Below are 20,304 nucleotides of genomic sequence, written 5' to 3'. Positions count from 1 at the left end.
GTAGCAGAACCAATTATTGAGAACGCAACGCTCCTCTGGGTCAAAATACTCTGAACACGTCACTGAAGATCGCACGCTACAGCATCACAAGCAACAACTAAGCAGAAGTGTGTAAAATCAAAGAAAATCTCAGCAGAACACAAAGTTTGACTAACGCTGTTATATTGTTTTTTAACATTGGTTTTACATTACCGAGCTGCTGGGGTTATGAGAAAGAGTCTCTCTGCTTCCCATATTTCTTTGTTTGAGAAATAAATGAACACAAATTCAGGAATTTAGTTTTTATTTGGTGGTAGGTCTATGAAATAGGTATTACATTTTTATATCAATGGTCTTAAAAGGAATTCTGTATGTAACAAAGAAAAAAAAGTTAAAAGTAAAGGGTATATACTTTGATGATATAAATATAAAATATTTTTAAAAAGTTTAGATTTCATAGAGTCATTTAACAGCTCCATAATCTGGTGTTTGAGTTTGTGATGAAATGGTTCATTCCCTCAGAGTGTTTCCTCTGAAGGTCTGAAGGCCACATTTGCTGCCACGTAGGTGTAAAAAAACCCGTGTATCATTTGTTCATTCTTTTTTTCAATATAAAACCAAAAATAAAAAAAATTAAAAAGCAACTGTTTTCTTCATTATTTGTCTCCAAAACCAAAACGAAAAAACGGATAATGATTCAGGTTTTTCAGTTTTGTGTTTAAATGAATAATGAGAAAAAACAGATAACGGCCATTTCCCGTTTCCGTGACTTAAACAGGGATGCCGGACTGAACCAGAACTGAACCAAGACTAAACCAGGTCCAGGACCAGACCGGAACCAAATCGGGACTGAGGCCAGGACCGAGATCAGGACCAGACCAGGACCAGACCAGAGACAGACCGGGACTGAGACCAGGACCAGATCATGACTGAGACCAGGACTGAGACCTGGACCAGACCATGACTGAGACCAGGACTGAGACCGGGACCAGACCGGAGCCAGACCGGAGCCAGATCGGGACCGGGACCAGACCAGGACCAGAACGGGACCAAGACCAGAGCCAGACCGGGACTGAGACCGGGCCCAGACCAGGAAGAGACTGGAGCCAGACTGGGACTCAGACCGGAACCAGACCAGGACTGAGACTGGAACTTGACCAGGACTGGTTCAGTCATGGTTTAAGTCATGGAAATGTGAAATGGCTGTTATCCGTTTTTCCCATTATTCATTTAAACACAAAATTGAAAACTGAAAAAATGAATCATTATCTGTTTTTTTCATTTTGGTTTTGGAGACAAATAATGAAGAAAACAGCTGGGTTTTTTTTAACATTGAAAAATGAATGACACACAGATTTAAAAAGCCTGTAGCATCTTAAATGTTCATAGGCTCCTCGCACAGTCTCCATGCAAACAGGAAAAACAAACCGCTTATTTCACACAATCCAACGGTCTCTTACTTAAAAAAGTGTGTCCAAACGTTTGACTGGTAGTTTATATCACGATCACCAGCGTTATGATACATGACCCGACCCGCGTTGCCAGATTTGCATGTAATATCCCTCCTGCTCAGTCCTCTCTCTCTGTGACTCAGCCTGTATCTTGTGTGTTCCAGATGAGTCGACTTTGAAGATGAACAGCGTGGAGCACATCCCCCAGACCTTGGCCAGTCACATCCGTCTCCCCGAGCAGTCTGCGCCTCCGAGCTCCCAGCACGGGGCTGACATGCTCAAGCCAGACCCACGGGACACCTTCTATAGCAGTAAATCTGACACTCATCATTTCGGCATGTTCCCCCACCCCCCCCCCCGCCTCTGTCCCCTTTTCCTCCTCCCCCGTCTGCTCTAAGCTTCTGATTGACTGGCTGGCTGGTCCTCTGGCTCACGGTCTTATTTGGCTGTCAGTTTTGCTATATTAAGTCTATCATTTTGCCTGACTGGCTGTGTTCCATTGCACCCTCTTCTTATTCGGTCTGTTGAATCAGGAAACAGATATGTTCTTTTGTACGTCAACATTTCGTTATGTTGCTGTTTTATTTATGTGTCTAGTATATGCTTAAATCATCAATTGAATAGAGCTGCTGCCATGTTGTCAATCATCGTTTAAATGTTTAAATATCACGCAAAATTTACTCTTGTGAGCTTTACGGCGTCTTAAAATGTTGTCACTTCATCAAAAAAGACCCGGAGTTGTGTTTTGTTACATTCACACATGTCTGAGAATTGTAATCTTTTATTATTTTCTGTGTACATCTCCAGAGATCAAAATGTTGTTCCACCTTCTCATGTTATAAAGCTGTAGTTTTCAAATTGACAGCTCCTTTTACCTTTTGTTCAGTAGGCAAGGCAAGTTTATTTATATAGCACAATTCATACACAAAGAATTAAAAGTGCTTTACAGAATAAAAAATACGTTAAAATCACAATACAAACATAAATAATCATCATAAAATGTAAAAAAGAGACATTAAATGCGAGAGAAGAGTGCAGAATGAAGCCCTAACAGCGAAACAGAACATTTTTGAGCCTGGATTTAAACACAGTCAGAGCAGAGGCCTGTCTGACATCTTCAAGAGGACTGTTCCAGGTTTTAGCCGCATAAAACTGAAACGCTGACTCTTCGTGTTTAGTCCTGACTCTGGGCACCAGCAGGAGGCCGCGACTAAACCAGAACTAAACCAGGGCTACATCAGGACTACAGCAGGAGGCCGGTCCCTGGGGTCCTCAGAGTGCAAGATGGTTCATGTGGCACTAACATGTCAGAGATGTGCTTCAGTGCGGAGCCATGGAGAGACTTGTACACGAGCAGAGACACTTTAAAATCTATTTTCTGAGCTACAGGATCCAGAGCAGAGACCTGAGCACGTGGTTCAAGTCAGGACCCGAGCAGCAGCGTTCTGGATGTACTGCAGCTGTAGATATTGGCAATTCTACTCCTGAAATTATCCAAATCATTCTAGTCCAAAGGTGTATAGAGTTTAAAAGCACAATGGAGCACTTCCTGTATTACCACATGACATCACAAGGTGGAGCAGAGTGTTTTCTGTTTGAGAGAAGAACTCAGCCTAAATATGTTTGTGTGTTCAACATGTGTGAATGAAACAAACACAACTCCAGGTCTGTTTGTGACGAGGAAACAACATTATAACACAGATCAGGAAATAGTGAAAGTCAGTTTTTTATGGTCAGACTGTGTTAAAAAGTAAAACTCAGATTAAGATCTTTAACTTTAACAGAGTTTTAGACAGAGCAGTGCCTCCATTTAGCTTCATATTTATGTTGATAGCAAAGTATCAATACATCTCAACCAAGTAGAGAACAGATATTTTAAAACATACCATTATTAACTTTATTTTTTTATATTCTTACACTTCCCTTTTGTATATAATGAGTAATACTGCGTTCAGACCGAGGCGTCTTTTTTCAGGTTTTCAGGCGTCAGTTTGGTGCAAAACTGGCGTCTTGTGCATTCAGGCATCGACGCTCTAGACTCTCGTCCAGAGCATCGGCGTCGTAAGTTGAAAATGCTTAACTTTTGGCATCGGACATGCCGCGTCAACCAATCAGGGACGAGTATCCAGTGACGAAGCGACGTTATTATCCGGAAAAAAGAGAAAGGTTCGGGAATTTGGGCCGAGAGCCAGAAACACCAGAACAAGAAATCCAAACCGTGTCATTAGCAGATTATAAATATACACACCACAGCTGCCAAGCCCATCGCCAGGACTGGACCAGGACTAAACCAGGACTAAACCAGGACTAAACCAGGACTAAACCAGGACTGAACCAGGACTGAACCAGGACTGAACCAGGACTGAACCAGGACTGAACCAGGACTGGACCAGGACTAAACCAGGACTGGGCCAGGATTGAACCAGGACTGAACCAGGACTAAACCAGGACTAAACCAGGACTGGACAAGGACTGAACCAGGACTGGACCAGGACTAAACCAGGACTAAACCAGGACTGGGCCAGGACTGAACCAGGACTGAACCAGGACTAAACCAGGACTAAACCAGGACTGAACCAGGACTGAACCAGGACTGAACCAGGATTGAACCAGGACTAAACCAGGATTGAACCAGGACTGAACCAGGACTAAACCAGGACTAAACCAGGACTGGACCAGGACTGAACCAGGACTGAACCAGGACTGAACCAGGATTGAACCAGGATTGAACCAGAACTTAACCAGGACTAAACCAGGACTGGACCAGGACTGAACCAGGATTGAACCAGGATTGAACCAGAAAGAACCAGGATTGAACCAGGACTAAACCAGGACTACACCAGGACTAAACCAGGACTGGACCAGGACTAAACCGGGACTGGACTAGAACTGGACCAGGACTAAACTGGGACTAAACCAGGATTACACCAAGACTGGACCAGAACTAAACTGAGGATAAACCAGGACTGAACCAGGACTGGACCAAGACTGAACCAGGACTGAACCAGGACCGAACCACAACTGGACCAGGACTAAACCAGGATTGAACCAGGACTACACTAAAACTGGACTGGGAATAAACTAGGACTTAACCAGGACTAAACCAGGACGAAACCAGAACTGTACCAGGATTGAACCGTGACTGAACCAGGACTAAACCAGGACTGGACCAGGACTAAACCAGCATGAAGTATATTTCTCTTGTTCATCCGTGGCGTCCAAGATGTGCTTCGAGGGCGTCTAAACTCAAATCCAAAGGCGTCCAGCGCGTTTTTTTGTCACCCCAGTCTGAATGCATCATAAATCTTTAACTCGGTCTGACTAAACTCATCTTGTCCTGTTTTAGTTCCTATGATTGACCCTGCCCGTCTGGAGAACGTGCTGCCGGCCTGTCTCTACTCCCCGACCTACGTGGTTAAAGACTTCCCCATCGCACGATATCAGGGTCTGCAGTTTGTAAGTACCACTAATCCTCTCCATCCTCACAGAGCTGCCATTTTAATACACCCTTCACCGACGAACGTACAAGGAGAAAATACACGAGAACACAACTGTCAGAATGAGTCAGAGCTACACTAAACCAGCTCCCCAGTGCAAAGTCAGTGTGTGTATAATTGTATTGAATGGAGGCCTGCAAATTTATGGCTGGTGATTGCAGCTGGGAACATCTTTACATAGCACTTCGTTAGTGTGTGTATTGATTTAAACTGCACATCACAAACTTGGACAATAAACAGTGTTTTTTTTTACTGGCTTAGTGATTTGTGTCACATTATGTTCTGTCAATAGTCATTCTATAAAGTCTCTTCCACACACAACCTCATTACATTCTTTTTCTTGTCTTATTAAAGCAAATACAATGGTTTTAAAAGTGCACTGCCCAACTTTTCTAGTAGAGGGTCAAATACCTGTTTGTCTCCATGGAAATGTTATTGTATTACGCTGCATTACAGGTCAGATCTGTGGAGAGTTGCCCCTAATCACAGAAGGAATTGCTGTGTTTTTGAGCAATAGAAACACCTGTAATGAGTAGCGTATTTTTCGGAGTATAAGTTGCTCCGGAGTATAAGTCGTACCAGCCAAAAAATGCGTAATGAAGAAGAAAAAACATAAACCGTATTTTCCGGGCTATTAGGCGCACTCTAAGCCTCCAACTCCATCAAAAAATGGCCACACGCCCCACAATCCAGAGCGCCCTATACACGAATCCACTCGGGTGTCCCAGCACGACTTCCAGTAAACTACAAAGCCGCACCACCCGCAGCGCACGCAAACACACACGGAGCAGACAGCGACCGCACAGCGAAAAACACCCACAGCCACACTCATCACTCCACGCCGACGAGGAACAGAACGGAGGAATGAACCGAAAAAGCGAGTGCAATGTGCCACTTCTAGACACAACTGAACAACTGAGTCACTGCGAACACGGCAACAATCCGTTGGTCCCAGACAGCACCCTCCCTACACGCCACAACTGAACAAAGCCCAGAGTCACCGTGAATGTGACAAACAAAGTCCGACTGACCCATCCAACTGTTGTGTTTCGTTTAAAGTCCGGTGCGGTTTATTTGTGAAAAAAGTTTGAAAATAGACCATTTAATGACAGTGCGCCTTATACGGTAAGTCGCACTTTCTGGGGGAAATTTATTTTATAAAATCAGAGACCAGGAACCGACATTTCATCTTGAAATGCAAGTTATAGTAATAAAAATAGAACAGAGAACAACAGACTGAACGGGTGTCTGGTGTGTTAATGTAACATATGAACAGTTCTTCAGATAATTGTCACATAAACGACAGAACATAACAAGTTTACCAAAGTCTCAATCTCACTCCAAATCATTAAATCAATTAAATTCTTCATCTTCTCTTTCCGCCAGTCCCTCACAAGTGTCTCACTCACTCCAAACTTTCTTTCTGCTGCTCGATTACCATTTTCAGCTGAGTATTTCACTACTTGCAGCAGGACAGCGTCTTTTTCTGCAGAAGACATGCACAGTAGAGCGAGAAGTGACAGTGGTACAGGAGTAATAGGGGTAACAGATACTGACACACAAGACTAGAGCCTCTTGTGGCTGTCAGTGGGAAAATTTTAATATGTAAGTTGCACCGGAGTATAAGTCGCAGAACCACCCAAACCATGAAAAAAGTGCGTCTTATAGTCCAAAAATACTGTGGATATTTTTAATGTCATACTATGAAGCATTCCAAGCAAAGCAATAACAAGTATGGGGCAGACACTCCACCAGAAAAGTTGCGCAGTGCACCTTTAAAGATAAGTTTTGTGAATATAAACAACACAGATGTTTACTCCACAATGTTTGCTTTGATTTTTTTCCCTTCAAAGTCTGAACTCTGCTCCAGACTAAGGTTCGTCAAAAGTATCAAAAAACGTAATCGATACTAAAACTAGTATCAAAATTTGATACTCATTTGAGCAAGTATCGATACTAGGGATGTAACAACAACCGAAATATTGTGATATCGTATTGTCAAAGTTCTCACAGTAATACCATGGACCATGACAATATATCGAATTACAAGTTTCTTTACTTAAATTAAGAGTCATGGTGCAGCAAAAGCTAAAAAAAAAAAAAAAGACAGAGGGAACTACATAGACCATGATCCTTTGCTCCATTTAGGTGCAGACTACAAGAAGAAATAACAGTTCTAAGCACTTTTAAGTCTTAGTTCTTTGGATTAAGTCTTGTCAAGGCATTTTAAGAGGAAAAAGTTGCATATTAACAGTTTATTTAGCCTCCACAAAATATCGCAATAAATATCGTACTGTGAGATTTAGATATTGTTACATCATGAGCCTCTCCACCATATCGTGAGCTTTCCCACAATATCTCAATAAATATCGTACTGTGAGGTTCATACGGTGACGATATCGTATCATGAGACTTGGATATCATTACACCCCTAATCGATACTAAAAATGTCACATTCACAGGACAGAAATGAACCTTTCCTTAATAGTTTTAGAATGAGCTTGAGCTGAATCAGAAGTATAAGGAACCTTTGGAACCTACGTGGACGACTGTGGGATTACACAGATTTAACACCACATGATAATATAAAAGAAGGAAACATTGTATTGTCTAAATAAAGAGTGTTTTTATTCTCATTGTGGTATCAGAATCAATATTGAGTGTCAAGTCTGTTCCTTAGTGTCGAAATAGTTTGAAATTTTAGTACCGTGAAAACACTTCTCCAAACCAAATGCTTTTAGAGACAGAGGGTTGGCTGTGAATCTTAATTAAAACGTCTGCCTGGTTATGTATATTTGCGAAGTGCCATTGAACAAATTTGCATACAAAATCATTAAAAGTAGCTGTAATGTTTTTAACTTTTAAACCAGGGATCGCCAACCTGTAGTTCGGGAGCGACTGGCAGCTCTCCACCCCCTTCCAAGTCGCTCGCCAAGGGATTTCTGAATTATACGTATTGAGCTGAATAACTCAAATTTGATTGATTAAATGCCTCTTTCCATGGTAAATGTATAATTTTGATGCCTATACTTGTGCACTGATAAATGGATAATGGTTTATGTTTTGAAGGCTTTTAAAGGCTTGCCATGGCTCTTATATTTACTCAATTTCTGGCAATCGCAAGAATTAGTAGCTCTGTGGCATTTTTGATTTACAAAAAGTAGCTCAGAGGAGGAAAAAGGTTGGAGACTCCTGCTTTCAAAACCCTTTGCTTTATATTTAATACACAAAAACCCTCATATGTAGTTGTTCTCAATATGTAGTATATTATTTGTCACTAGTCTGGATCACATTTTTTTGACTTTTCAATATCACCAAGTTCAAATTCTTTTCCATTTATTATAACTTTTGCGAATCTCGCAATTTCTCAAACTAGGAATTTGCTTCAACGATTTAGTGAAAAACAAGGACCAGTAATGATAAAATGTACTGAATGCATGCAAAGTAATGCAAAATATTTAAAAGAAAAGAAAAGAAAAAAACTAAACAGAAGAGATTAAACTTTTATCCTGACTCCAGTAACTAAGCTTCGAGTACGTGCTGTGTGCTTCCCCCCTCTTCAGGCCAAAGTGTGGTACTGCAGTTGCCTTGACACCGTAACTAAACGTGTGAAAATCCTTACAACAGCTCAGAGAGAGAGTGTTTGTGAATATATTACGTTTTCTGCTTCTATTCAGACCTGTCCTGTTATTTTTCTTTAGGTTTATCTGTCTTTTGTGTATCCCAACGACTTCACTCGTCTGACACACATGGAGAGAGAGAACAAGTGCTTCTACAGAGAATCTCCTATCTACCTGGAACGGTAAGGACAGTTTGTGGCTTTTAAGTTTTTTTTCTTTTCTTTTTTGTTAATTTCTGTCCAAGTACACTACCAGTCACACATAAATAAAAATTATTTACTACTTTCTGGATTTGATTTACACACAGAAAACATCAAATGTAAGAAGTTAATTGTATGGAAAAAAGCAAAAAAAAACAAAAACAAAACACTGTAACCAAAAAAATATGTACATTATTATTAATTATATTATTAATTATAACTAAATCCTCAAATTAGACACCCTATGCTTTTTTGTTTAACTATTTAACTCACATTTGTTATTTAAAAATGAACTATGTAACTTTTCCTTTTGGGGGTCCATCACCTTCTTGTTTCTATGGATATATCATTGCTTTGTCTGGAATGTTCCACAGTATGACTTTAAACAGCTCTACTTTACATTTAGTCAATTACATTTTGTTTTATAGCTCAAAAATACCTATAAAAACAGGCATTCTGACTGTGATCGGATCGCCTCTCCACAGATCTGACCCGTCACTTGGTCTGGTCTGGTCTCCGTGATGATAGAAAGGTTTAATGCCATACTGTGAAACATTTCAGACCAAGCAATAACATCTTCATGGAGAAAATCATTTGACGGATCACAACGGAAAAGCTACACAATGCAGTTTTAAGTTCTTTTTCTTTTCTAAATAATTCCGCATTTCTTTCTTTATATATTTGATGTGTTTTGTAAATACTATATCAAATGTAGAAAGAAGTAAACATAAAGAAAAAAAAAAAAAAACACTGAATGAAATAACACCAGTCTAATGTTTCAACACTCTCTTGATTCACTGTTTTGTTTTGTTTTTGTTTTGTTTAGATTTTTAGTTTTTTTTCTTACTACTTTCTACATTTTAGATATTTAGTAGATTTAGTAGAGCTATTTAACTTTTTATTTCTTTTCTACACAAATCTATTCCTTTCCTGTATATATATAAAATGCAGAAATTAGTACAAATAAAGAAAAACAAAACCTGAATGAAATGGCAAGTCGAAACTTTTGGTTAAGCAGCACCAGTCAAAAGTTTGGACTCACTCTCTTGATTCACTGTTTTTGTTTTGTTTTTTCTTACTACTTTTTGCATTTTAGATATTTAGTAGATTTAGTAGAGCTATTTCACTTTTTATTTCTTTGCTACATAACTCCATTCCTTTCCTGTATTTATATAAAATGTCGAAAATAGTAAAAATAAAGAAAAAAAAAAACAAACACTGAATCGGATGACGAGTCCAAACTTTTGACTGTCATTTTTATGGTTAAACAGCATCCGTCAAAAGTTTGGACCCACTTTTCATTCAGTGTTTTGTTTATTTTTGCTTACTACTTTCTACATTTTTGATATTTAGTAGATTTAGTAGAGCTATTTAAGTTTTTATTTCTTTTCTACATAATCCCATTCCTTTCCTGTATGTATATCAAATGTAGAAATGCGAGTGTGAGTCGTAACTTTTGACGGATAGTGTACGCTACCATCCCTGATAATCCATATAACTGTGCCTTATTATGTGTTCCAGGTTTGGTTTCTACAAATACATGAAGATGGATGAGGAGGAGGATGACAGGCCTTTCTTTTTCCCCAACCCAGATGGTAACTAAGAATAAAACACCTATGCACAGACATCAGTATGCACGGCTCGTTTCCTCTCCTCCTCTCTTGGCTACATTTCTATACTTAATATTTATTTCATTATGACACATGTCCAATCTGTGTGTGTGTGTGTGCTTGTCTGTATGTTCTATAGTATGGTATTAAACATATCTAGTTTGCATTTGTTGGATTACATTTGTTTTTATTGCTCTAAAATACCTTGAAAAACATTCTTACTTTGAGTGGGCTTGCCTGTCCACAGATCTGACCTGTAACTTTGCCTGCACCGATCCAGCATTTTTAGTGTCCATACCAATATCAATACTTTTATTTAAGTATCTGCGAATATCCGATATCAACCGATACCAGTGTAGGGAGGGAAAATTATTGATTCATCAGTCAGTTTCACTTCTTCGAAACCGTCTGATCTCGCAACATTCAGACTCGTTCGCTCATTGGTAGGTGTGTACTTTTGGTACTTTTAAGCTACGTTTTTATGATAACGGTCTGAACAGAATACACACAAGTGGAGTCGTGTCTTCTCTTTTTATTCCGTGTTTAGACGAGTGTTTTTGGGAGGAAGTCTGCGTGCATACGGTGACGCATAAGTGTGTGGAATTCGATTAATTATGCATGTCACGCACATGTATGTGACATAAACGTGTACATGACGTGGGCAGTGTAGCCAGAAACGCTACGGTGGTGGAGCGTGTTCAACCTTTTCCACTCTGGAAGGTGGTTTCAGATGTTTGCGTTTTTAAGCCCCCCAAAAAAACTGTCACCGTCTAAACGAAAGGCACTGCTGATAAAATATTTTGTTGTTTTTCCCGCAAGCGTTTTTGTGTAAAGAGGCCCTTACTCTTGACACCATGTGAATTGTGTGGTACTCTATGTCTTTTACTTATTTTATTTTATTAATTGATTTATCATTTTTACCTTTATGCATTTCAACACTTTTTATTTATTGTTTTTAATTATAATTTATTGTCTTTTATTGTATTATTTTGTCTGTGCAGCACATCAGAAACTGTCATGTTTATAAAATGTGCAATATAAATGTTAAAAAAGTGGATTGGATTGGATTGGATACCTGATCTGGACAGTTTTTTTTGTATCGACCCCAATATTTGACACCAGTATCGTATCGCTCATCCCTCCTGGTGGTGCCATACTGTGTAACATTTTCTGCAAAGTAATAAATAGCATCTCTACCTTCCACCTTCAGAGCTACAAAGTGCAGCATTTATAGCATCCTTAATTTGAAATCCGTAAATGTATCCTGGAATTTAGTCAGCGTTTTTATCTCTTTTTTCATTCCAGATTTCCTTGAGGAGGAGGAAGTTGTAGACACCGAAGATGAAGCAGAGATTGTTGGCACTCCTCCGCCTAAAAAACCCAGCCAAACCAGCCACACATCCAACCCCGAGCACCCCCGTCGCTCCAGGCCTGCTTCCACCGCGGGAGCCAGGGAACCGGAGGAAGAGGAGGCTGACGAGGATGAAGATGCGTTAAACAGAATTATGCAACGGAGAGGGAGACGCCACTTTGTAGATCGAGATAGAGAGTGGGTACGAGGAAACATTGGAAAAGTGCCTTCTGAAATCCAACACGGCGCTTTCCAGTCCGATGCGTACAGCGTGGTGCGAGGCAGATCCTTGTCTTGGATCAGAACCGGCCCCGAGGAACCAGAAGGAGAGAAGGACGCTGAATCTCCACCTAAACTTAACAAAAATTCCTTGCTTTTTCCACAAAAATCGCACCTTTCCGTTCTCGCAAACCGTGCCAAGCAAATCCTCACGAACTCCGCTCATAACAACAACCTCCATGAAAATAAAAAGAGAGAAGAGAGTAAAATCTACATAACGAGACCTCGACCAGCTAAAGAAAGAGAGCGGGAGCGCCGGGAGAGGAGGGAGGAACGAGAAAAGGCCTCTCGACATCCTAGAGAAGTTTTTCCAGGTGTGTTTTTGTATCAGAACGGAAAAACTACCAAACTTGTCAATGTTGGAGCAAAGGGACACACAACAGGAGGGAGGAATTATGTTAGTCCACCTCTTTGGCCTCCGCTGAAAGACAAAACTGGTCCGCAAAATGGCAGCAAACAAAACGAAAGCGTGCACAAGGCTGTAATGGAAAAACAGATCGAGAAAACGAAAAGAAAAGGAGATTATCAAGCTATAAAGAAAACAGTGACTCCTCTACCTCCTGTGAACACGACGCACAACACACAAATACGTGTTACATCTTACCTCAGAACTTCAGAGATTACAGAATCACACCCAAGGGACCAAGCGGACCCAAACCCGCCGGAATTTGACCCGGAAATCAACAGGTCCAACCCGGATCCGGACCAGGAGCCTGACGCGGAGCCGGAGCCGGAGGAAGGCGAGTTGTCAGACTACAGTTATGAGGAGGTGGAGCCGAGGCCGGGTTGGGTGGAGGAGAGCATCAACTGGCAACGCACTTTCTCGGTGAACCCCATGGACTTCGAGCTGCTCAGGTCAGACTGGAATGACCTGCGCTGTAATGTGTCTGGGAACCTGCAGCTGGCGGAGAGCGAGGTGGTGGACGTGTTGGCGCAGTACATGGAGAAACTCAACGAACGCAATGGAGGGTAAGGCTAATGTAGGATCAGAATCACAGGCCAAGCATATTCATGAAATCTCTAAAGTAATAAACAGACTGATGATTGCATTACTACATTTTATTCAGTGCATATTAGTGTGTTTTGTGTTTTAACGCAATCTGACCATAAACAATTGACTTGGCACAATCATCTCACCTTTGTATCGAGTGACCAGATTTTCAAAATTAAAAACTGGGACGCATCTGTGTTGGGATATTGGTGTAAATAAAATTGTGAAAAGAGAGAATAACGTTGTCCATTCTCAATTCACTTGTGGGTAAGGCTGCTCGTTTATGGAAAAAATTATTATCACAATTATTTTGGTCAATATTGAAATCACAATTATTCAAACGATTATTTTTTGGTTACATGACGCATTGACAAAAAAATAATCATGTAACTAAAAAATTATCTTGTAAATATGTAATATATATGCTCTCTTTTCACATTTTATTTACACCAACATCCCAACCCAGATGTGTCCCAGATTTTTAATTTTGAAAATCTGGAAATGTTGCATTTATTCAACATTTCTGTCTCTTTTTTACACAAAACTTTCAAATTGATAATAAATATGACCTTAGAGCAGTTTTGTGATGTATAAAACATAAAATGAATAAAATAAACTTGAAATAACATGAAATAAGGAATAGAAAAACATAAATGTATCCAAAATAACCTATATATCCAGCTGTTCTACAATCTCTATATTTAAACAATAAAATAAATATACTTAATTAACTATATAAAAAATGTCCCAAAATAAACTTTCAAGTCGTTTTTTATGAGTTTGGAGATCGTTTGGCACACAAATGTAAATTGCAGACAAAATTCAATTAATAGCACAGCCTTACTTGTGGGTCAGTATAGATTTTTCACCTTATAGTCAATTTCAAGCAGTTTTTTGTATTTTAGCTAAACAAATGACAATATATTCCCCTCGTTACTGCTGGTGTGTATCAGATTGATCAAAAACAGGGACACCTTGGACATTTCTTGTGTAAAACTGGGACAAATCACTCATTTTAGATAAATCTGCTGGGACAGGGGACACAGGGCTCAAAACTGGGACTGTCCTGAGTAAAGAGGGACGTCTGGCCATCCTGCCTTTGTAGTTTTAGCTGTTAAACAAGTTAAAATTACAGACACAAGCTATTTAGCAGTTTTTCAGTTAGTCACTTTCATCTTTATTGTTGAAAATCAAACTCCTAAACCAGGACTCCTGAAAATATGTTTTTGTATTTATGAGTAGAGTTTTCAAACCATCTTAATACTTTTTTGACATCATTTTCTAAGATGTGCATTGTGTCACCATGGTAAATGCTGAACATACATGTAAAACACCCCCAGCGTGACATGACTGCAAAGTATCACTACATGTATACAGTATCGTACATTCATTTTTTTACCAATTACTCCCTAAGTCATGGCCTTTTTAGTATTTAAGTGTCTCAATTTGACAGTGTCCATTACGTTTTTTAACAGCATGGTAACTGATAAACTGAAATTGCCAAAGTGAAAAAAATAAATTGAAGCTTTGACTATTCATGTACAGTCAGTTCCTCATAAATAACTAGAAACTTATGTAGATTTAATGAGCATCTGCGCTGTCTGCTCTGCCTCAGTATCTACACCCTCCTTCGCATCATAAACGTGGAGAAGCGGCGTGACTCTGCGCGGGGGAACCGTTACCTGGTGGAGCTGGAGCTGATGGAGCGAGGGCGCAGCGTGGTGCGTCTGTCCGAATACATCTACCTGCTTTTGCACCGCGGCCGACAGGGAGACGAGAGCCCGGAGAACACAGACTCTGTACTGGCCTCAGCTCCGGCCGCTCCCACCAGCGCCCAACCCAACCACGCCACCACCACACCCCCCTCCAACAAGCCCCCCGCCCGCCCCGCGCCCACGGCCTGGAGCACCGCCTACGCCAAGCCCCTGCTCTGCCAGCCCGTCATGCTGCAATGGAGGAGAGATGTAATGGTCCACTTCGTTGTGCCAGGTCAGACAAAAGAGAAGTTACTTTATTCACAATCAATATGAACCGATCAATGGACCTTCTCAGGGATCATTTCTCTTCTTCACGCTCCCTCTCTTTTGTGCAGTGAAAAACCAGGCTCGCTGGGTGCAACAGTTTATCTCGGACATGGAGAATCTCCATCGTCAGACCAAGGACGACAATTTCAGCATCATTATCGTTGACTTTGAGAGTGAGGACATGGATGTGGAGCAGGCGCTGAGAGAGAGCAGCGTGCCCAGGTCTGTGCACCCCGGAGTCAACATGTCAAGTTAAAAATAAGACTCTAATGCATTATTTATGACTTATATTTTTGTATATTTATTTTGACAGATACGAGTATCTCAGGAGAGAAGGAAACTTTGAGCGCTCAGCTGGACTCCAGATCGGGGTTGACACCATAGAGGTAAAGAGTAATATCTGTCAGTTATGAAGGTCACACACCCACACTGCCCACTGCCCTTTGAGCTGATGGACAGGCAGAACTCTCATGAATTATGAACGCGTCAGACTGTAACGGGCCTGGACCTTATCTCCGCTCCGCCCTCAGCCCAGACAGACACAGACAGAATCAGTGTGACTCCTGGCTCCATCTCCCTGTCATATGTTTCCCATGGCTGTCACATCCACTCCCTGTCTCACTGTCTCAGGTTATTTGTGCCTCCTGCCTCTCTCTCTCTCTCTATCTCTCCTCCCTCTCTCTCTCTCTCCTCCCTCTCTCTCTATCTTTCTCTGTGTGTGTCTCTCTCCCCTTCCTCTCTCTCTTTCTCTCTCTCTGTGTGTCCCTCTCTCTCTCTCTCTCCCTTTCTCTGTCTATCTCTAGCTACAGCTCTCTCTATCTGTCTCTCCATGTCTCCCCCCTCTCTCTGTCTTTCTCTCTTTCTTTGTGTATCTCCCTCTCTCTCTCTCTCCATCTCTCTGTCTCCCCCTCTCTCCCTCTGTCTCTAACTCTGTCTCCCCCTCTCTCCATCTCTCTCTCTCTGTCTCTCCCCCTCTCCCCATTCTCTCTCTCCTTGTCTCCCACTCTCTCTGTCTCTCTCTCTCTCTCTCTTTGTGTGTGTCTCTCTCATCTTTCACTCTCTCTCTAGCCTTCTCTCTCTCTCTCTCCCCCTCTCTCTCCATCTCTCTGTGTCTCCCCCTCTCTCCATCTCTCTCACTCTCCCTGTCTCTCTCTATCTCTATCTCTGTCTTTTTTTGTCTCCCCTTTCTCTCCATCTCTCGCTCTGCCTCTCTCTCTCTCCTCTTCCCTCTCCTCTTCCCTCTCCTCTTCCTCTCGTACGTTCACACAGCCCGGGGCCGGGGAGCGTGGACAGTGATCTGTCATCTGTCTGTCAGCGTTGTCATGGAGACATGAAAGAGTTGTCACTCATCTGTCAGCTGTGATAAAGGGCCTTTGTTACTGTAAATAGACCTACACTGCTGTGATAGTCTCTGGATGCAATATGGAAAACATTTATTTTAATTTATTTCCACTAATCTAACCTCACTTTTCACACGGAAAAGCCCTTGAAAATCTTTAATGTGTCTTTGCTGACCCCTAGTGGCAGAATTTACATGCACACTGATAATAAGTACTAAACCAAACAAATAATCCTAAACGATGTTGTTGTTTCCAGGACAACCACAGCATCGTGTTCCTGTGTGACCTGCACATTCACTTCCCCATGAACATCCTGGAGAGCATCAGGAAACACTGTGTGGAGGGACGTCTGGCCTTCGCCCCCATCGTCATGAGGCTGAGCTGTGGCAGCTCCCCACAGGAGCCTGATGGTACAACTGTCACATCATTATTTTGTACATGAAAGAAAGAACAGTTTAAATTAATGTTTATTTCTTTCCTTGTCAGGTTATTGGGAGGTAAATGGATTTGGCCTTTTTGGAATCTACAAGTCTGATTTTGATAAGATCGGTGGGATGAACACAGAAGAGTTCAAAGACCGCTGGGGAGGAGAGGACTGGGAGCTGTTGGACAGGTAACATCATGGAGAGAAATAATGATGTCTTAAACAGGAGGATTACACAGTGGTCCCTCGTTTATCGCCGGTGTTACGTTCTAAAAATAACCCACAGTAGGCGAAACCCACAAAGTAGTCAGCTTCATTTTTTGTAATTACTATATCTGTTTTAAGGCTATAAAAGCCCTCACCACACACTTTTTATACTTTTTTCAGACAGGACCTTTTTTGCATCCTTCGTAAAACTTATTGCTGCCATCGTCCTTATGTTATTTTCCTCCTTCTTTATGTAATGAACTGAAGATTAATTTATTCCGTAATGGCACCCTAGAGCCTCGTAACTTTCTACCTTCCTTCAGCATGTCCAGAAGTCCAACTTTTTGTGCGATGGTTTGCATCTTCTTCTGTCTTTTGGGTACGACCGCAGGAGCCTTTGTCGGTGCAGCATAACAATGTGGGTTTCATCAACATTTTTGTCAACATTGTGGGAGAAAACTTGCAAACATACAGCACTTCAGAATCACACTGGTAGTGATCAAACATTTATGTAAATTTGGAAAGCTGAACACATTCTGTACAGGAGACACGGCACGGAGGAGACTGATTGACAATCTACAGTCTCTTAGCCAATCAGGACGCAGGGGAAGGAACACAATACACGTTCATATGCTGTAAAAAGAAAAAAGCACTAAACTTGCACTAAAAAAAATTCAAAACAGTGAGAACCGCATTATAGTGAGGGACGTCTTCCATATTGATGTATTTGTCAAATTGAAAAGCGAAGATAAAATTAAAAACATAATATTTTTTCTCCTCAGAGTGCTACAAAACGGGTTAGAAGTGGAGCGGCTTCGTTTGAGGAACTTTTTCCACTACTACCACTCCAAACGGGGCATGTGGAACGCTCAGAACAAGAAAAGCCCTAAAGGATAGCACCACCCGCTGGTCAGGAGGCCTAAAGACAAAAGACAAAAAGCAGCAGATCCACTGTGAGTGAGTGAGGGAGCCTTCTCACTGCTTAAACTCTGCCTTTAGGAAACAAGCCTGTGTTTCACCATCGGCCTGCGCGGTGAGGCCTGAATGAGGAACTGGACCAGGATTTTGAAAGCGTTTCGTTGACGCGTTTTGACTCACTGACATTGCCTCACTGACTCGACTACTGTCCACAGAGAGGATTTTTGTGCGACTTCTCTCTGTTCTTTTTGGTGCAATCTCTAAAGACAGACTGTCAATCAGCTATTGTGTGTGCGTGCTTGTGCGTTTGTCTGCGCGGGGGTGAATGCGGGTCTGATTTTGTGTCCGGAAGCACCTTTTGTACAAGTAAATGGGACAGGAAGACAACCTAAGATCTTTTCTGAAAGCTCTCGTCCGCCGAGAGCTTAACTGAATGTTTCAACAATAGATCAGAACTGGTGACATAGGTGACATAGGAAACTGTTTTACATCAAAAATATTTCTAAGTGAACTACTACCTGTTGAATATCATTAATAAAGTGATGTTTGTAAAGCACTTCTGGTACGTAGGTTGTGGCTTGTCACATCAGATAATTGAGTTTTTAGCGAGGACTCTGCTGAACCTGCCATCCATGTTACCTTCATATTTTTATTTATGTATTTATGTTTCAGAGTTTATTTGGCCTTGCTGCTTATTATGTCCAGGAGACTTGTTTTAAATTAACTTCAGGGTTTTGTCAAATTATTTAAATCTGATTTCTTCTCATGGCTTTGTACATAGTTGGTGTACTAATGATTGGGTGCTTTAGTTCTCATACACTGTACTTGTGAACAGTTTACACATTTAACTCTGCTAATGATGTCTTTAAAGTCACCAAAATCATAAAAATAAGAAGCTGTACATGAAATACTGGCCTAATTACTCAACGTTACAGATTGGACCTAGTTTAAAGGTGCATTGTGTGGCTTTTCTGGTAGAGGGTTCGTCAAAAACTTCTCCGTGGAGACGTTATTGCTTTGTCTGATGCTTGATTTTGTAGTTATTTTTGAGCTATAAAACCACCTGTAATTCAGTAAATGACAGGTGACTAACCCCTAATCAAAAAGTTACACAATGCACCTTTAAATGTTAACTTGAAAACGCAACAATTCTGAGGGAAAATGAGTGAAATTTGATTACGAAAAGGGTTCTTGCTTCATGGTACTGTGTAATACAAGAAGGCATGTTATCCCTGTAAGAGTGCCTTGTTCAGTATCACTGTAGTTTATACATGACAAACCAGCTCTGAACAGGATTTGGGTAGGAACAGATCCTTTAAAGGGCCCGTATTTTGTTGTTTTCTGATCTGTTATAATGTTGTTTCCTCATCACAAACAAACCTGGAGTTGTGTTTTGTTTCATTCACATGTTTAAAACACAAATCTTGCATATTTAGGCTGAGTTCTTCTCTCAAACTGAAAACTCTCTGTTCCAATTTTGTATGTCTTGTGGTATTACAGGAATTTAAAACTTCGTACACTTTCACTAGAATCATTTTAATAATTTCAAACCTGGAATTCCCAGTCGCTACTAAACAAAAAGTAAAAGGTAGCTGTTAACTTGAAAACTACTGCATCATGAGGTGTGTAAAATCCCTCAGTTGTCCAGGTAAAATTCATGGCAAAAGGAGAAATTCAATTTAACTGGACAAAAGCAATAGTGGACCTCAGTCTACTGTAAATCTCCATCTAAAATCCATGGGTCACTCCTTTGAGGATAGTGAGGTACAGATCTTTAGCCAGGCTGGTGCCACCTAGTGCCTCCTCTCTGTTTCATTTCTCTACAGCGACTAGGTCAGGAATTGGAATACACTAGACTGTTCGCAAAAACCCCGGAAGTGCGAATTCCGGGCACCAGCCAATCAGCAAAGAGCCATATATTTTGTGTTGTCAACGATTTCCAAGATCTAGGATTTAAAGCTGGAGCAAAGAGAATGTTTGGTGAATTTCGTCAAATGGAAAGACATTATTGCCCTTCTTCCTACGGGATTTGGGAAAAGCTTAATATACCAGTTAGCCCCGTTTGTGGCACATTACATTAATTATGACTAAATAGCAGTGATTGGTTAAATAAATAAAAAAGTACCCGCTTACCGTCGAGCAAACGAATTCTAACACTGTGAGGTCAGACGGTTTCTACGAACTGAAACCAGCTGATGAATGAGGTTGATAGATCTTAACCAGAGAAAATAATTGGTTTGAGAGGGGAGTTAAAGAAGCTATTTTTGTTAGGAAAGACAATCCATCTTTGAACAGAAATGTGGTACTCAGACATAATCTATCTCCTATTTACAAGTCCATCCTCAAACCTAAATCAAAACAAGCAAAGGAAAACAATAGGTGTAGCCAGGTCAGGCCCAGAGGTGTGAAAGCT

The 20,304-nt window shown here is 40.9% G+C and overlaps 1 protein-coding gene across 1 annotated transcript in view; it reads left to right on the top strand.

Moving 5' to 3' along the window:
* b4galnt4a (beta-1,4-N-acetyl-galactosaminyl transferase 4a) overlaps positions 1 to 19,215 on the top strand; it is a 336,936-nt gene extending 317,721 nt beyond the window's left edge. Inside the window, 11 exon segments of the mRNA XM_055155299.1 lie at positions 1,595 to 1,741; positions 4,777 to 4,886; positions 8,629 to 8,729; positions 10,269 to 10,342; positions 11,663 to 12,956; positions 14,594 to 14,967; positions 15,071 to 15,224; positions 15,316 to 15,388; positions 16,599 to 16,752; positions 16,829 to 16,955; positions 17,756 to 19,215. Coding sequence (XP_055011274.1) covers positions 1,595 to 1,741; positions 4,777 to 4,886; positions 8,629 to 8,729; positions 10,269 to 10,342; positions 11,663 to 12,956; positions 14,594 to 14,967; positions 15,071 to 15,224; positions 15,316 to 15,388; positions 16,599 to 16,752; positions 16,829 to 16,955; positions 17,756 to 17,870 — 2,723 coding nt within the window. The 3' untranslated portion in view covers positions 17,871 to 19,215.
* The last annotated feature ends 1,089 nt before the right edge of the window (positions 19,216 to 20,304 follow it).

The sequence above is a fragment of the Boleophthalmus pectinirostris genome, unplaced genomic scaffold, assembly GCF_026225935.1.
Source record: "Boleophthalmus pectinirostris isolate CB_2022bp ecotype Guang Dong unplaced genomic scaffold, ASM2622593v1 HiC_scaffold_2, whole genome shotgun sequence".
In the NCBI taxonomy this organism is placed as follows: domain Eukaryota; kingdom Metazoa; phylum Chordata; class Actinopteri; order Gobiiformes; family Gobiidae; genus Boleophthalmus; species Boleophthalmus pectinirostris.
This window is presented reverse-complemented; position numbering and strand designations above follow the sequence as displayed.